Source organism: Cygnus atratus, chromosome 5 (assembly GCF_013377495.2).
Source record: "Cygnus atratus isolate AKBS03 ecotype Queensland, Australia chromosome 5, CAtr_DNAZoo_HiC_assembly, whole genome shotgun sequence".
Classification (NCBI taxonomy): domain Eukaryota; kingdom Metazoa; phylum Chordata; class Aves; order Anseriformes; family Anatidae; genus Cygnus; species Cygnus atratus.
In genome coordinates, this window is record NC_066366.1 from 55,511,145 (window position 1) to 55,527,837 (window position 16,693).

General features: G+C 38.6%; 1 protein-coding gene across 3 annotated transcripts in view; it reads left to right on the forward strand.

Annotated features, from left to right (window-relative positions):
• TDRD9 (tudor domain containing 9) overlaps window positions 1-16,693 on the forward strand; it is a 66,975-nt gene that overhangs the window by 12,225 nt on the left and 38,057 nt on the right. For all 3 annotated transcript variants that reach the window (XM_050711065.1, XM_035551350.1, XM_035551349.1), the window contains exons 2-6: window positions 5,529-5,635; window positions 9,262-9,359; window positions 9,774-9,995; window positions 11,466-11,588; window positions 12,638-12,718. In XM_050711065.1, coding sequence (XP_050567022.1) covers window positions 5,529-5,635; window positions 9,262-9,359; window positions 9,774-9,995; window positions 11,466-11,588; window positions 12,638-12,718 — 631 coding nt within the window. The remainder of the gene's footprint in view (window positions 1-5,528; window positions 5,636-9,261; window positions 9,360-9,773; window positions 9,996-11,465; window positions 11,589-12,637; window positions 12,719-16,693) is intronic.

A 16,693-nucleotide genomic window follows, 5' to 3' on the forward strand; every position in this document is an offset into this window, starting at 1 on the left:
CCCAGTGTCCCCCGCTGGCAAAAATAAAAAATAATAATAAAAACCTCAGATCTGTAAACTTGAGGATTAGGGCTGTTCATCCCGGCGTCTGTGGTTGTTACTATTCTTCTTGGATTTTAACTGTGGATGAGGTAGAAGACAGGAGGTCTCACAGAGCTATTACTCCGACAAAGAACAAATATTTTTGAAATGTTGAGCTTACATAGTCTATTCAAATGTTTCCCGTGGAATTTTGGGGGATTTTGCAGAACAACAGAGTTTTAGAGTGCTCCCTCTCTCCCTCCCTCTCCAGCTAGTTCGAGTTTGAAAACAGTCATTCTGACTAACTGCTTCCTATGAGGAGGAGTCATGCAGGTATTTAAGATGCCTTTATATGAAGACTTCAGCTACCCAGCTATTTAGAACAGCGCTATTGTGTGGGGGGAAAAAAACAAGCACCTCATTGAGTCTTAGATTCTTAAAACGTGTAATTTTTTTGTAAAATACATATTTCAGTGTTTAAGGGTTTAGCTTCACTTATTCTGAATCCAAATGATAATCTTTTTTTTTTTTGACTGAAACATGACAGCTTTTGAGTGACAGTACATTTTCTTTTAAAGTTGGTTATTTCTGCAGGTAAGACCAGTCTTCTAAAAGCCCAGAATGCCCACTGCCAGTTACGAGGAGAGTCATTTTTAGTATGTCCTTCAGTAAAGCCCCTGGAAGGTTATTTACTGTCACGGCCAATGTTCCGTTATGTAAAGTGTCGCATTATTTTAGTTTCAGAGAACAGACTTTGAAATGGTCTACTGTATATATTGTACTAAAATTGTACGGCAAAATATTCCTCTGTATGCCATACAGCTAAGGGGCTTTTCAAGTGGTTTTCCTGCATCTCCCAAAGTTCTCTAAGAGGGTGGACGACTTGCGTATGATAGTGTATGATAGAAGCCACGACTTAGGGTAGTCCTCTTCTGATCTGGGAAATGAGTGACACTGGTTTTACATTCACCTCCAGTCCCATGTGAACAGAGACTTTCATGGCATATGTGGCAGAATATAAATGAACAGAAAGGACAGGTACAAGTATTTTAAAGAATACTTTAGGTTTGTTTGCTTTTTTTTCTTTTTCAGTTGTTCGTCTCTGCAATACAAATACATTTCAGGTTGTATAGCTCTGATAGGAGTTCCTATACCCAAATTAAATAGCTAATAGAAAATAACCTGAAATTCCTCTTTATTGGCTCTGCAGCCATCTTAATCTTCAGTGTGTCATTACATATTGGAATATTTTCTTTATACAACCAGGTTTGCCGAGTTGGCAGTGTTCTTCTTCAGGGAATCATCCTGTCTGTTTCTCTATATTTAAAAAGCTGGTTTGTTTGTTTGTTTTCCAAATCTCTCTTCTAGAGACATTAACTGTGTTCAGTGCATGTATTGGCATTTTAGCATATGTTGTTGTGAAGAGCCAAATAAATCACCTGTCAGTTGTGAGTGAGGGTTGGCGATTGATTCTGGTTTTGAGAAATGAGCGTATACAAAAGTGGTTGGTTTAATACTTCAGCTGATGTTCACATCTTAAGTTTACTGAGTGTATTCTGGTGTGATGGCCTGGTTGACTTATTAGAGGTCACTCTGTAGCTTGAAGAAAAGGAAGACCTTTTTCTACTTGAAGTTATTTAAGGAAATATTAAGGAAATATCTTTATATCTAAATCCCTCTGTGGATTTGAGAGCATTTAGAATTGGATGTGTCAATGATTTCTGGTGTTAAACTGTGTTTCCCTTCTAGTAATTCCCCTGAAGTGGCAGCTGCATTTAAGTTTGTCATGACACTGATTTGACCTTTAAACCCAAATAAAATATTAAAAAAAAAAAAAAATTCTCCCAATCGAATCCTCAAACTTAGTTTTAGTAGTCACATGTGCAGGGATCAGTCACACTTGGGAAAAAGGGTATATTGGTTAAATTACATGCTAAAGAACAAGGAAAGTATCCCATCATCTCGTAACAATAATAATTCTCCTACAAAAGGCGTTGTGCTATATACTGCCTCTTTGCTTGTTTAGAGAAGCCTTCTTCTGGCCACTGCCACTCAGACTCGAAGTTGCTGTGTCTGCTCCTTCTGGGAGTATTTTGCAGAACAGAGCAGGTAGGTCCTGAGTTGAGTACAACGTTATAAGTAGCTGACGTGTTATGTTCTGCAGCTGTTAGGACTTGACGAGTTAACTTGATGGCAGTGACATTACTGATTGATGGTGGTGTCAGTGGTTTATCATTTTATCAGCCTTTGTCCATGTAGGGTGATGAGTTTTAATGTCATACGTTTCCTACAGGTTCAGCTGCAGAAATCTGGCTGCTGCTGAGGATGAAATGTGCTCTGGATTTGAGGAAGATCAACCCCCCTCCTCCCAGCCCCCCCTATTTTTTTTCATAAGGGGGAAGGGAAAAAAAAAACAGAACATCTCATCTCCTGGTTTTCTTTAAATTGAAATAATGACTTACTTTTTTTTTCAATAATCATGTTAGAGTCAAGAAATACTTCTTACTGCCTCTTAATTTGTTACAATTATGAATTCATATATGCAGCTGAAAATTTTTGTTTGCCTATATTGTAATTTATGTAGGGGATTAAAAGACCCAGGGGAGTCTTGAAGTAGCTGATTGCTGAGGCTGGAACCTGAAAGGCCTAAGGAATATGCCCTGTAATAGGGCAGGTACGCTGAAATGCAGGCTCTCACTGTGCCGGAGGGAATAGAAGTGGGGAAGAGAGAACTGGTTTATTGGGCAGATATCTTCACAGGGGAATCTTGACAAGTCCTTTCATTAGCCTTGTCCTCTTCTTGCATGGAATGGATCTGAATTTTCTGCATCTTGTCATTCCTCAGCTGTCAGCAAATTCTTGTTGAAGCTCATCAGAAAAGTACTCCATCCCTTTTTGTTTGTCCATGTATAGGATGATGCCCCCTGATGCTGGGTTATTAATGGCTGCACAGAAGGGTTATGTTGTTGACCTATGAGAGCGCCAGAGGGTTCAGAAGGAATTTCTTTTTCAATTTGCTTAAAAACATTCTTTTGTAAGCTTTTTATTTTATTAAAGCTGCAAAGTTCAGCATTAAAACATGGAGAACTGATGTAATGAAGGTTGGTTGTTCATTTCATATGCCCATATGCAATTTCCCGATTACATATGATTTTCCTCGAGACTGTAGCCTGGTTCACTGCAAAGAGTGAGCAATGTTCATTCTTAATGAGTGGCTATTAAATATTTTCTTCATTCATTGCATAGCCTCAGGTTTATTTACTGCATGCTGCTTTCTGAATACAGAAAACATCACATCTGAAAGAAAATACTCAAATATGCACACAAAAAGTAATTCATTCCCTCAAATCACTGAGGTCACGCTGTCCTCGTTCTCCTGGAGTCACTCAGGTAAAGGTCAGGAGCATGTACTGCTGGGGGCCCATTTTGAAGTGCTTAATACTTCATCTCCAGGGGTGCTCATTTGAATATATCTAGCAACATATAAAACAGGGTTTGTTAACTGACTTCATCTGCAGCTTACATGCTTGTGCCTCTGCAAGGTCTTTACAGGAGACGAGGAGCACAGACCTGTCCTTCTTCCCCACGGCTGCTCCCTCTCAGCAGAAGCTTTTTGGTGAAGCAGTTTGCTTGCAGTTGCTTGGGCTTCTTTTTGACAATTCATACCCACTCTTTCATGGCCATGCTTACTGTCTCAATCGCTGCTTTGTTGTTGTTGTGGATGACTCAAGGACAATTTGCATTTACTGCATAATCAGGTTTATTTTTGTGCGTCCAGCGTGCTCAGTGAGGCTGCAGTCACAGGGAAACAAAAATAATTGGCTACATCACTAAAATGTCTGTGCGTGCAGTGGTGCCAAACCGAGACTGCATGGTCAGATTTAATTATAGTATTTTCAGCTGCTGAATGCTTGACTTAGAACTTCATTGTATTTTATTTAATTTGTGTTTAATATATATTCAGTGGAATAACCTACTTAAGAGGTGGGCTGACAGGATGTGTATGAACTCCTTGCAATCATTCCTGAGATGGAGGCCTGCTATTTGGGAAGGGTTCGGGCGGTAACCCTGCTGTAGGCTGCTCTCTGCACATGGGCAGCTGTTTCTCCTGTGGCAATTGTGGTTCTGCACGCAATCCTTTTGAACCCTTTGTTGAGATATTCAAGAGCTGGGGAAACATTGACTTAGTTCTGCACTCAAAATATTGTTAAAATAGGATATGAAGCCATTGTGAAGGCTTCTTTGTTGTTCCTCTCACATTTTGTTGACAGCAGTATGGTGATACACACGTGGTGCTTTCTGTAGGAGGAAATAATGACTGATCCGAGTGAATCATCTGTGGCAGAGCCAGGCTAGTCCAGAGTTTGCCTTGTCAGAGAAGGTGGGCACTTGTGTTATCAGCACTTTGTGAATTAATGTATGATGAGAAATGTGTGAGAGCATGCCTTGTTAAAAATCTCTTGCTGTTCTCAGTTTAATTGCTTTTGAGGTCAATCTTGCTTAACCACAGAATAGCTTGAGTTGGAAGGGACCTTAGAGATCACCCAATTCCAACCCCCTGCCACGTGCAGGGGTACCACCCACTAGATCAGGTTGCCTGGGGCTCCATCCAGCCTGGCCTTGAACACATGGGGCATCCACAGCTTCTCTGGGCAACCTGATATTCATATTCAGGTCAAGAAATGGAGGCTTTTGTCCAGTTATAAAATGTCTCAAAGCCACAGACAAACAGATTTGCTATTCAGTACATACCAAAAGCTTGCTCAGGGCCCAGAGCTTAAATTAAGGTGCAAAACCATAGTTTTGACATTTTTGTGTCTGCAACTCTACAATATTTACATTCATTTAGGATATGTTTTTAAATACAATCGTTGTATGTGTGCTGCTTTATTCTCTAGTGAAATCCAAGTGTTTTTCTTCATACTGTTTAAGTAGAACAGATTTTTTTTATTCCATTCTACTGGGTCATGGATAGATTTTTCACTCTTATGTGTAATGACATAACTGTGATTTTGTATAAAGCTGAGTGATCATGTTGGTTTGTTTCCTGACCACCAGCAAATCTTGGTTCAAAGACAAAAGTTATTTTCCTTGAAGTAGTGAGGAGATTGTGTGCTCCTCTCCACCTCTGTCTCTAAGGAGTCACGCAAGGATAATGTGTATTTTCTCAATTGTATTGTACCAAGAACTTGTGAAAGCAATCTATTTAATCTTTGTTCAAAAGAAATTTTAGACTTTCATTAGGAGACAAATTCCTAGCTATTGAAAACTTAGAGGATGATACTTTGGGAGCGTAGTTCTTTGGAATCCAAACGAGATTTAATATGGCACTTTCCTCAGGCTAATAATCTTAACTGCAAGGACAAAATTAATCTCTGAAGTTTGTTGAAGTAGGTACTGCATGATACAGCATCTCTGAACTTAAGTGTAATGCTGTTACTCCCATAGAGATCTGTAACTACTGGATGAAGAAGCATGTATTGAATTGTTATTTCTGATTTCTTTAGGTTGCCTAGCACAGAGAGAGGTGGAACTGAATATGCTGAAAAATACAGACAAGTGGAGGCACAAAAGCTTGATGTGTTTGGAAATGATCAGCGTGTCTATAAACCAGGTAAAAAAATTTCCTATTCTAAACACAGGTTTACCTGTCCTTTTCCTGTCGTCTTCCCCCAGATAAAACTGTGAAACCTAACTGCATCTTTCCTGTTTGTTTAATGCTGTGTATGTACATTTGTTTGTGTAAGGCACAGTGTTTAAAAAAAAAAAATTATTTTCTGGGATCAACAGTGTATAATGCTGATGCATATATATCCATATGCGCATACATCTGGTTTAATGTGTTGAAAAATGTAGATATGTTAGACAGAAACATATCTGCAAGAAAAACAACGCTCTGGACTCAGTATGTCTCTTTTTGTTCTCTTTTCCCATTTTTGTCTCCATGTTATTTCTGTGTGTACTTGATTGTTGCTTTGTTTGTCTTTAGAGAGAAATTTGATTGCACCTCTTTCCTAGGAGCTCCGGTAAAAGCAATATGAGGCTGACTCAGTTGTCAGGACAACTTAGCTTCAAACTCTAACTGTGCTTCTTAATTTCCAAATTTGTTAATGTAGCTGATTTCCCAAGGAAAGGACACTCATGTAGTTTGTCTGTTCGGCATGTCATTCTCTGTAATTTTTTATCGGTGATTTCTCAACATTTGGAAAATGGAAACATTTTCAAGACATTATTATCCTTCCATGCTTCTGCAAAGTACATGACCTCTGGAACTCGGGTGGATCCTGCAGCCGTTTGTTTGGCTTGTCATCAGCTGAGGCTCAGTAGGTGCAGTTGGCCTGTCCAGCGCGTGCAGCGCATCTGACCGTAGGTCCCAGCCCCAGCGTGCTGGCTGTCTCTGGTCCACTTCAAGTGGCGTAACATTTGCGGGAGATCAGGAGGCATTGAAAATGCAAAATAAGGGGATTGAAAGAGATGTAGGGTGTTGTAGGTCGGTAACACAGTATTCTCTAGTTTTTCACGTGCTTTTCCTGTTTAACTCTTAAAAGTTAGTCATTTTGATTAATGTAGGGAAATGCCATAAATCAGTTACTACTTTCAGCTATTAAATAAGACGTGTGCCTAAGATAAGCAGGCCACCAGCATGTTAGCCTGATTGTGAATGGAATCGATCCTTGTAGTATTTCTGTGAAAGAAACAGTTGTAATGCATTCTTGTTAGGAAATAATTCTGCACAGTCACCCTGGTACGTTATTTTTATAAATACCTATTTTCTTTTGGCCTACCATAAAATGTTTCTTCTTGACATTTAGAACTTAAAATACTCATTCTTGCTTTCATGTGGATTCATGCAGTTAATCATGCAGATTGTAAGAGCACCAAACCCACGTGTAACTCTCAGCCCTGTCTGTCTGGAAGTCCGCGTTCCATTTAAGCACAGGAATTGTCACAAGTGATCAGGGATTTATCTGGACCAGGCCTTACCCCTGTAGCAATGTCCACTACAAACGTAGTCAAGAAATAAGCTGTGCATTGTGGAAATCAGAAGATTTGCTCTGAGGGTTTCAGAGTTGGTCTCCCTTCTGTTTCTTCCCAAGTTGCTGTTCTAACTGCAGATTTGTTCTTAGCTTGGGTAGGAAGGGACAGCCTATTTTAGATCTTGCAGAGCTACTGAAACTGTTGGTGGGTTTTATGAAGTTCCATTGAGTTTAAATTCTGTGCTTTCCGATGTCTTTCAAAGAGCATGTGCTGTTAAACTGAGAGGACAGATAGAGATGCCTTATCTGCTTCTCTGTTGGGAAAACTAAGATTGTCAGGGAAGTGTGCTTGGGATTTTAGCTTCTACAGAGCATAGTAGAAATGATACTGCTGTGAAAAGGAAGTTGACATGACCGTGTAACAGAAAATGCTTTACAATTAGTTGAACAAAGGAGAACATCCAGCAGTAGTTCTTCCCTAACGCATTGCGCTGGCTGGCTGAGTCAAAGAACTGTATGCCCCGTTGACTCAGTGGGATCACAAGATGTTGTGCAGAGGGGATACCTTACAGAGCTATGTGTAGTTTTCACATATAGGGGGCATTTTCCTACTTTCGGTATCCTGCGGAAAACAGTGTTTCAAATCTGCGTATTGTAAGTCCTTACGGCACTGACTACACGTACTGACTGCTAGATGGAAAACCTGACAGGTGCGAAGGCAATGCTGCTTTAGCAGGATTGTGCTGACGCCGGGATCTTTTCCCTAGCAGCTTGAGATTTCTTCCAGCATTGGTCAAATCCTGCAGAGTTACTGATGTCTCAGGAGTGACATGTTTGTGCCAGAGGGAAGCCAGTCATCCATTGTACAGTGTTGCTGTGACAGAATGCTATATATGAATTTTCCGGGGATATATATGAAAAATCTTTACTGAAAGTCTCTTTTAAAAAGGACACTTAAAATGATCATCCCTGGAAAATACTGTTTGCTTTAGTATGTGTTTGTTAGTGCTAAGTAAATAGCCATGCAACGATCACCTATAGCTGTTGTTGCATTATACAGAAGCGAGGTTAAAAGTCTATCTTGTTGGAGAATATTCTGTTTTTTTTTTTTTAGTGTTTTATCAAAGTGTCTTAACTGCCCAGGTTTTGGGGCTTTGTGGTGTTTTAATGTGGGAATAATTCACTTCGTATTCTTTGACATTCAACAACATTTTGGGAGGTTGGAGCACATTCAGGTTCGCTACAGAGACAAAAGAAATGATTCTGCTGGCTTCCGCTTCACTGCTGTGCAAGATTATTACTAAGCCTTCCTAAGAAAGGAAGCTCTAACTGAGCAGTCAAGTATTTAGGCTGTGGCCTTTATTTATTTAACGATATCTATTTCCTTTGTAAAAAGAATACTGCATTTCATTCCCACTACTGTGTGTATTACATAAAAAATGACTCAACATGAAAAAGTGAAGTCTTAAACTCCATCTATTTGAATGCAAATAGGTTAGTAACATTCATTATTGCACCTGGTGAAAGCCATTTGAAAGATGTAACAATTCCTCTTTTCATTTCAGTATGGTGTTTTTCTAGTCAATTTGTTTAACTGTAATTTGCAAAAATGGGAAAACCAGTTTTGCACTGGTTTTCCCATTCTACATCTCCCTTGTCACCTGATCAGTTGCCGTTTTATTTTTCACAGTCTGACAGCTGACTTCTGAGCAGAAAATCGTGGTACTACTGTAAAATCTTGTCCTTTATTAACTGTGGCTAACGACGTTTTGCATTCTCTTGGCAGTGGTGTCACATTGAAAGGTTATAGAGATTCTTAACCATGTTTAATTGCTAAGAGGTAGAAAAATAGTGGTCACACACAAAGATGGGTACACAAATAAGGCATGTTTTCTTCAGTATGATTAAAAAATAAATTTTCAGGAACATAGGTAGATTTTGTACTTGTAATACAAACTGCGAAAATGCTGGGTTTTGAGTTAAGAGGAAAGCAGAGAGAATTACAGAACTGTATATATCCTTGACACTGATTGTGATTTATACACAGTTCTTCCAGAGCAGCTGCCAGTAAAACAGCAGTTGCTTTAACACAGAAAATCTCTCCAGGCTGTTAATACTAAAAATTATTATTTCTATTAATACCCATACATATGTGACTTAAACTTTGTAAAAGTTAGGTTTTCAAATACAGCGTTTGTATTCCCCTGCTCATCTTTCTCTTTCTGTATTGTAAAAACTTATTCTTGGTTATTTTTCTGACTAGATACTGCACTACCTAAGTGTGAGCCAAGCGTTGGGAATTCTGTGCCAGGAACTGACTATAAATATGCTGATATGCCTATAGCCAGACACAAGGAAGAGGTAATCTCATTGTGCTTTCTCTCATTATGGAATAAAGCTGAAAGTCGTGTTTGTTGTTTCAATTGGTTTCTCTTTATGTTCCTTCAAAGGGGAGGGGAGAACTACTTACTGTTCATGTTTTAAGCATTGTAGGAGAGGCTTTGTTCATTGCACAAAACCGCTGCACAAAAATCCTTTCAGGAAGAAACATTACTATTATACTGTTTTTATAGATGTATATGTAAAGTGTATAAAGGTGAGCGTGTGCACATGTTCTTTTCTGTGATCTGCTAATGCCTAAGAGATTATAGAAATAAGGCATAATATTTTAGAGGCTTGTTATGCCACTGAAAGCTATTGATAATTCAAATCTGTTTGAAATCTGTTTTTAAGTGTTTTCATAGACTTATGAGTTTTCATGAAAAATTGTTTCAGATAGTGTCTCTGATAGAAAGCAATTCAGTTGTGATTATCCAAGGAGCAACTGGCAGTGGTAAGAGCACACAGCTTCCACAATATGTTTTGGATTATTGCACTCAGCGATCTATCTACTGCAATATTGCTGTTACCCAGCCTCGGAAAATTGGTGCCAGCAGCATCGCCAGGTGGATTAGCAAGGAACGATCATGGACACTGGGTGGATTTGTAGGCTACCAGGTATAAGAACATTTCAAATTGTATTTAAAAATAAGGAAAAAAAGGAGCACCTTATCTTCTTTCTTGGTTACCTTTAATTATATGTAGCACACTGAAGAAATATTCTGGAATGTGCTTTTAAAATGGAACTGCAGGGTTTTAGATGTCTGCTGTTAAACATTGATAAATGTTTAAGCTTTTAAAGTTAAAGAAATGGAAATGCTAGTTAGACTCCAGCAAAAATATTTCATTGTCTGTGTTCTGGTAATTGGATGCATCTGTATCATCAATCACTGGAATTGTTGTAGGAGAGCTACATTCTGTCATTCTGTTAAAATCCCAAATTAATGCACTTGATTTGCTTAACTTTATTATGTTTACTGTTAGCTATGACAAAACTTGCATGCATTATTTCACGAATGTCCTGTCATAGTTTCTTTATTTCAGAAACCTGAACCAGTTTTTCATTTAAATCTACCTCCACCTTTCCCTTTGCCGGACTCAGCTGTTCTATCCCTCCATTTATAAACTTGCTGTCAAATTTCGGCACAAATACTGGTGCTTTAATGGTCAATAACTGCAATAAAATGCTGTGGTCATTGCTTCTGATGATACTTTGACAATAGCTGCCTCTGGACTTAGCTTCCCTGGGTACTAAGGCTGGTGGGTTTGCACAGGTATTGGCCCTGGAGAGGATCTTTATGGTGAGTTGTCTGTTTCTGAGAGTCCTTTGTTAGGAAGAATGATACTCATCTTGATGGTTTCTTCTTCCTCACTTCTTCGTTCTTTTTCTTTCTTCATCCTTCTTCCATCTACTTAGGGTCATGCTTGCTAACGTGCAATGATCACTTCCTTTTTTGCATTGGTTCACAGCTCCAGGTTACAACAGAATTTACTATATATGGTGCCATTTACCTATGTTAGATACTTTGTTGTGTTACCCATTTAAAAAAACAAAAATGTTTTGTACAACTTCAGGTCTGTTTTTTTAACTGCACTAACTGACCATTACTGAGTTGTTTATAGCATGAGGTCTGCAGTGCCAAAACTTTGCCTCGTCTGCTCTCGTCCTGTGCCAGCTTTCTTCTGTGCCACATGCCATGTCTCTGCTTCTCAAGGCTTCTGCTAGTGTACCAGGCCTGTACTTCTCTACACAGCAGTTGAGGATATTAGTAGAAAGATTCATGTATGTGCCTTTAAAAGCCTGTAAAGAATTATTTTTAGGCTAGAGCCCATAGTTAGACCAACTGAAATTTTTATCCCTTATATTATAAATGTCTGAGATTTTTTATTTTTCCTGGAGAAAATTGGTTTCTAAGTTAACTTGTTCTGGATTTGTAAAAACCTCTAAACAAGTGTGTTTCTAAGCTTAAGTGAATAATTCTGATGACTTTGCACCATATTTCAGTTTGGAGTTCTTTGAGATCCATATTCCTGGAAATAGATTGAATATATGTTCACTTCTATATTATTTTTTTCTCAATGTGTTAGGTAGGTTTAGAGAAGATTGCCACAAAGGAGACACGGTTGCTCTACATGACAGCTGGGATCCTTCTTCAGAAAGCAGTTTATGCCAAAAGCCTAACTGAGTTCACGCACATTTTCATTGATGAGGTAAGTTGGTGGAAATTAATTTAATCTCAATTTTAAGAAAATTCTTACCTTTTGTCTTTCTTATTGTGCTAAAGAAAGAAAAACGCAGATAGGTACCTCTACAAATGAGTAAAGATTGTTTGTATAAGTTGCCTAAACTAATGGTTCTTGAAATACTATTTTCTTGGTGTTCTTTGACCAGTGAAACTTAGAACTGAGGGTTTGTGGAGGATTTTGGGGAGTGTTTAGAGATCAGTGTGAGCGCCTTGAAATGACTTCTCAAATCTACTACCTGGATTTAAAGAATGTGCTCAACTAGGCGTATGAGGAAGAGGCCACTTTTCTCTCTTGGCTTTCAGTGCCTTTAGAAAGAGGCTTCATTCTTCAAGGATGACCTGAAAAACAGGGATGAATGTAGACCTTTTGAAAGTTGAGCTCTGGAAAAAAAAAAGCTGCTATTAATTTTATGTAAACTGTAGCAATTCAAGAAAGGGATATGTTCATCATCAATAATGTTGAGTGGAAGTCTTTCTTGAACTGTACAAGAAGCAGCCAAAGAAGTCAGATGCTAGGATGTATGAAGAATTGGACAGAAAATAATGTTTTAGAGAGTAGTTGTGTATTTTGATCATGGCTAGCAGCCATATGGAACAAGAGGAATCTATTTGATCTGCTCAGCTGATAGACAAGCAGATGTATTCCCTGCATGGATCATTTGTGATCCTCCCGGTACAATTTAGTTACCCATCCTTGGTATCACTTTAGCTGTTACTGTCAAATCTAGAGCCCATCACTGGTTTTCTAGTCATTATGCTACAATTTACATGACCTAATAGTGTTATATGAATTTTTAAAAAGCATGTTGCAGTCGTCTGAACTGCTGTGTTGAGATTTAAAACGTGATTAAATTCCTTAATCTTAAAAGATGCATTTTCTGCTATGAAAATGTATTGTTCCAAGTTACAAAAATGCATGAAACATAAAAATAAGCAGCAAAGGAAGAGATTATCAAAAAGAAAAGCATGACCTAATGAAAACCTGTAAAAAATGAAATGGTGCATGTCTTCCAGGTGCATGAGCGTACAGAAGAAATGGATTTCTTGCTCTTGGTAGTCCGTAAACTATTGCGTACAAATTCACAGTCTGTAAAGGTAGGTTCAAAGCATGTTCTGGTAGTTTCTTGCAAGAATAAATTGTTACATGTTTTTGATTTACGAAGGGTAAGGTTTTAAAGAACTTGCTTTAATATTTGTCATTATTTTTAACTAAAATATCATTCAGTTTGCTAGTCTTCATAAGTAAGCAAGCTAAAGGGCATTTTTTTCCTGGCCAGTATAATGTGTTTTGAGAGACTTTTTTTTTTCCTCTCATGTTAAAATGCATTAGCTTCTGAAGTCTGCTTAAGGCTAGAAAAATGCAAGATGTCTTTTTAACTAGAGTTCGGTACTGGATATTGAGGGCAGTGCTTATTCTTAGTTAAATATGGTAACATTAACTCTGAACTTCTGGAATGGTTAAGGTTTTTTTGTTTTAAGTGGAACAACAAATTCCTAAAAATAGCAAAAAATAGAAATGTATTGCAAATTCTAGGCAGAACTGGTAGTATAACATGGCTGAGATCTTTGCTTGTCTGCTAGGAAACTTTCTATTTACTAAAAATGACGTGCAGAGATTTATGATGCATTCAGTCTTTGTGGTCTCAAAGGGACAGACTTGTGAACTGTAAGAAATTTAAATACAAAAGGTGGTAGAGTTAGGCTAACCTAGAGCATCTCTGTGCCTCTGTTTGGGACTGCAGGATTTTTAGAAGACTGTACACGTCCCTTAAGTGTTTCAGTCAGCTGTTACCTTACTGCAAACTGTTCTGTTCAAAACAAAGGCAATCTGAATCTATGCTGTCTCTGTTGTTGCTAATGTAAGGGAATCAGTGTTCTTCTGCACAATCAGCTGCATTGATTCCAACTCATAACTTGGTCTTCGAATCTCCCAAGTGTGCTGTCACTCAGAGTGCCCTTCCTGTTGGCATAGGACATGTTTGTGTACTTCTTATCTTTTATTTTTATCCTTTTTGTTGCCAATAGGAAAACTCACTACTTCTCTTTGAATTCAGAGACATTAGCATAAAGCTATTCAGCGTTACTTAGAACTTGGCTCTGCCTACCAAGAACGGCAATAATTTGGTTGTACTCAGCTTGTGAAGTTTGCCATCGATGCTGATTTCCTTGTTAGTGTCAACAGCAGGAATCTCTTCAAGTCCTGTCATCTTTCCAGTTCAAAAACATTTGTCTCTAAAAGGTTTCTGAAGGATTTTTTTCTTTTGGTCTCCATAATTCTGATTAAATCTCTCAAAATTATTATCAGAAGAGTTTCTCTTTTACATCCTGTTCTGTAGTTGACTCTTCATCTAAATGTTCCTCATATTGTATAAATCTGAGACAATCTTACATTTATGGGTGCTTTCCCTTCACCCTTGTGGAGTTTATGGCAGGGAGATGGGAACTCTTGCACTGTATTGCTGCACTTCAGCGGAGTAGAATGGGTCATTCATTTTGGAAACTATACACTAAGCACAATGTCTCCTACCTCATTCCCTTCTGAAAAACTAAAGGGAGCTTTGATCATGTGGCAGATTCATTTAGAAAATACAAGATTCTCTGGCTCTCCAGACAAGCCTGGATTTATGAAACAAAGGGGTGCAAGGAGGCCTGTTAAAAGGGGAAAAATGCATTTACAGTTCATGATCATTCAAAAATATATGCAAAGTACATGTCTCTTAATCTGGGCATTGCAGGCTTCAGATGTAGCAGATAATTAGATATTACATCAGCTAACAGGATGGTGAGAGTATGGAGTACAAGATCTGCCTGTTGTGGTATACCTGCCAACTATTCTGGATTTGCTGGCAGGCTGTTGTTGGTAGATCACAGGGCAGACATTCAATGGGCTGTTCTAAGGTTGGTATTTTAAAGAATGGGGTCGTTGAAAGAAAACCTTGGAGTTTTGGAGTGGCTCTGTTGGGTCAAAACAAAGAGGGCAGTTTCCATAAGCAGTTGTTTGATGCAGTGAAAACTCAATAACCGAAGTTATTAAGCAGGTATTCTTTATTACAGCACTGGGTGTGGGGGGGATCGCTCTGCCTAACACAAACACAACAAGGGTTACTGCCAGGGTGCTTATATTAATGGAATATATACATATTCATTTCACCCTCCCCAGTAAGTCTATTGCATATTCATTAAGTAACCGAAGAATCATTAACAGAGGTTCCTGTCGCTATTCACATGTGTGCTGGAGTCCTCGGGTGGTCGTCCTACCCAGTGTACTCTGGTGGTCTTTTGATGAAGGCCAGAAGTCTTCCTCGCTGCTAAACTTCTGACCCTTTCTTTCTTTTACAGACTCAGCAGTCCAAGCCAGTTCTTGCTGGTGCTATTATCTGTGTATGAAGTCTTTTCTTCCCTTATCTTTTAGGGTCCTTCCGTCCTCGCACTCCCTGCCTCAGTCCTGTCCTTGTGGTTGATACACAGCATACTTCCTGGGTTAGCTAAAACCTGCAAAATCGACGTGCTTTCCCGTGTTAGCTGTCTTAGTTAAGGATAGTGGAAACAGGATAAAGCTAGTGGTGTTTTCATAGAACACTCTCCCTGGTTCTAGAAAACATCCATTCAGGGACATCTTAAGTGAGAAGTTGTTCTCATAGTGAATATTTTTGGTATCAAATGATGGGGCTTTAGATATAGCCATGCTGCACAGATTTCTGGACTCCTTGATGAAGAACTGCCTGCATTGATGGCAGTTCCTCTTGGCACACCTCCAATGTGTTCTACACTACTGACAATAGATGCTTCTTGTTGAACTTGTGCTTTGGGAGTAGATCAAACTTTTGGTTTAGTAACGGGATCCTTCCAGCACGCTGTTGAGAACTTGTCGTTTTCCTTCCAGTTTGAAAGCACTCCATGTAGATTATCATATGAGTGCAAATTACAAAGGTATTGTAGTAGTAATTTAATATTCCTTGCCTGTAACTGTGGTTAGAATAATTTAGATTGAATTTTGTTTCAGTAGACTTCAGGCAAGCTTATAATCAGCCTGTTTTCCTAGCAGAGGTGAGCCCCTATCCACTGAGCCACAAGGCAGTTCATACTGTAGTGAGAGGAATTTCATAACGTGCACAATTGCGTCCTTTCAGATTTTTCCTTCTTTCAGGATCATGAAAGTCATCGTGATTTATTTAATCTGCTTTTTATTGTGTTTCCCTTGTGCCTTTAAGAGTGTGTGCTTTGGAGATTTCTGAGGGCTGCGGTACGATGCTCACTTCATTAGCTTACCTGCCTGTCACTTCATAGGAGGAATGCTCTTTCATTGCATTTTTGTTTTGGGTGTTGGTGTGTGTATTTCATTTTATTTTTGAATTTATGGAAGGTGTTGTGAAAGCAAGAAAGGGCTGAGAGTGTTCCAGTTCACAAGTAGTGCTCTAAAAGTAGCTCAGCAGACCTGAATAAAGAAACTGAATACCACACAGGTCGTTATAACTCCTTCCTTTTTGTCCTTTTCCAAGTTGAATCAATCTAACTTACTCTAGCTGGCTGTGCTGAGCAGTGGGACCACGTTCCATGTAGAGGAGTTAGAGGGTAAATAACTATACCAATGCTTCACTTCGTTGTTCTCCCTTCCTTCATCCTTCATGTATTACGAATTTCATAATAATTTAAAAAAAAAAAAAAGGCTTTACCAGGTAGCACATGTGACTTCTGATTTTCTGTTTGCAAGAATATAGATTAAGAATCTTACCGGAGTCAGCAAATAGAAAGGAGCTTAATGTGATCGTTGAAAGCTTTAAGTTGCATAAATTAATTGAAACTAAGGAGAAACTTGACATATTTCAAAAATAATTATACCGAAATTTTTAAGGCTGGGTTGTAATTGCAGGTATTAGACTCATAGGAGTAAGCCTGTCTTTTGATAGAGGTAAAGGCACCACTGTTTAATGTAATCTATGTAGTAAAACATGAATTAAAAATAAGTGTATGCTTTCTTGTTTCGAGGACTGTGGAGAGAGCATAAGTTAAGGAAGAGTGTTAAGTATTTGGGGGTTGAACTTGAACCACAGGAGATGATCTTCACATTGT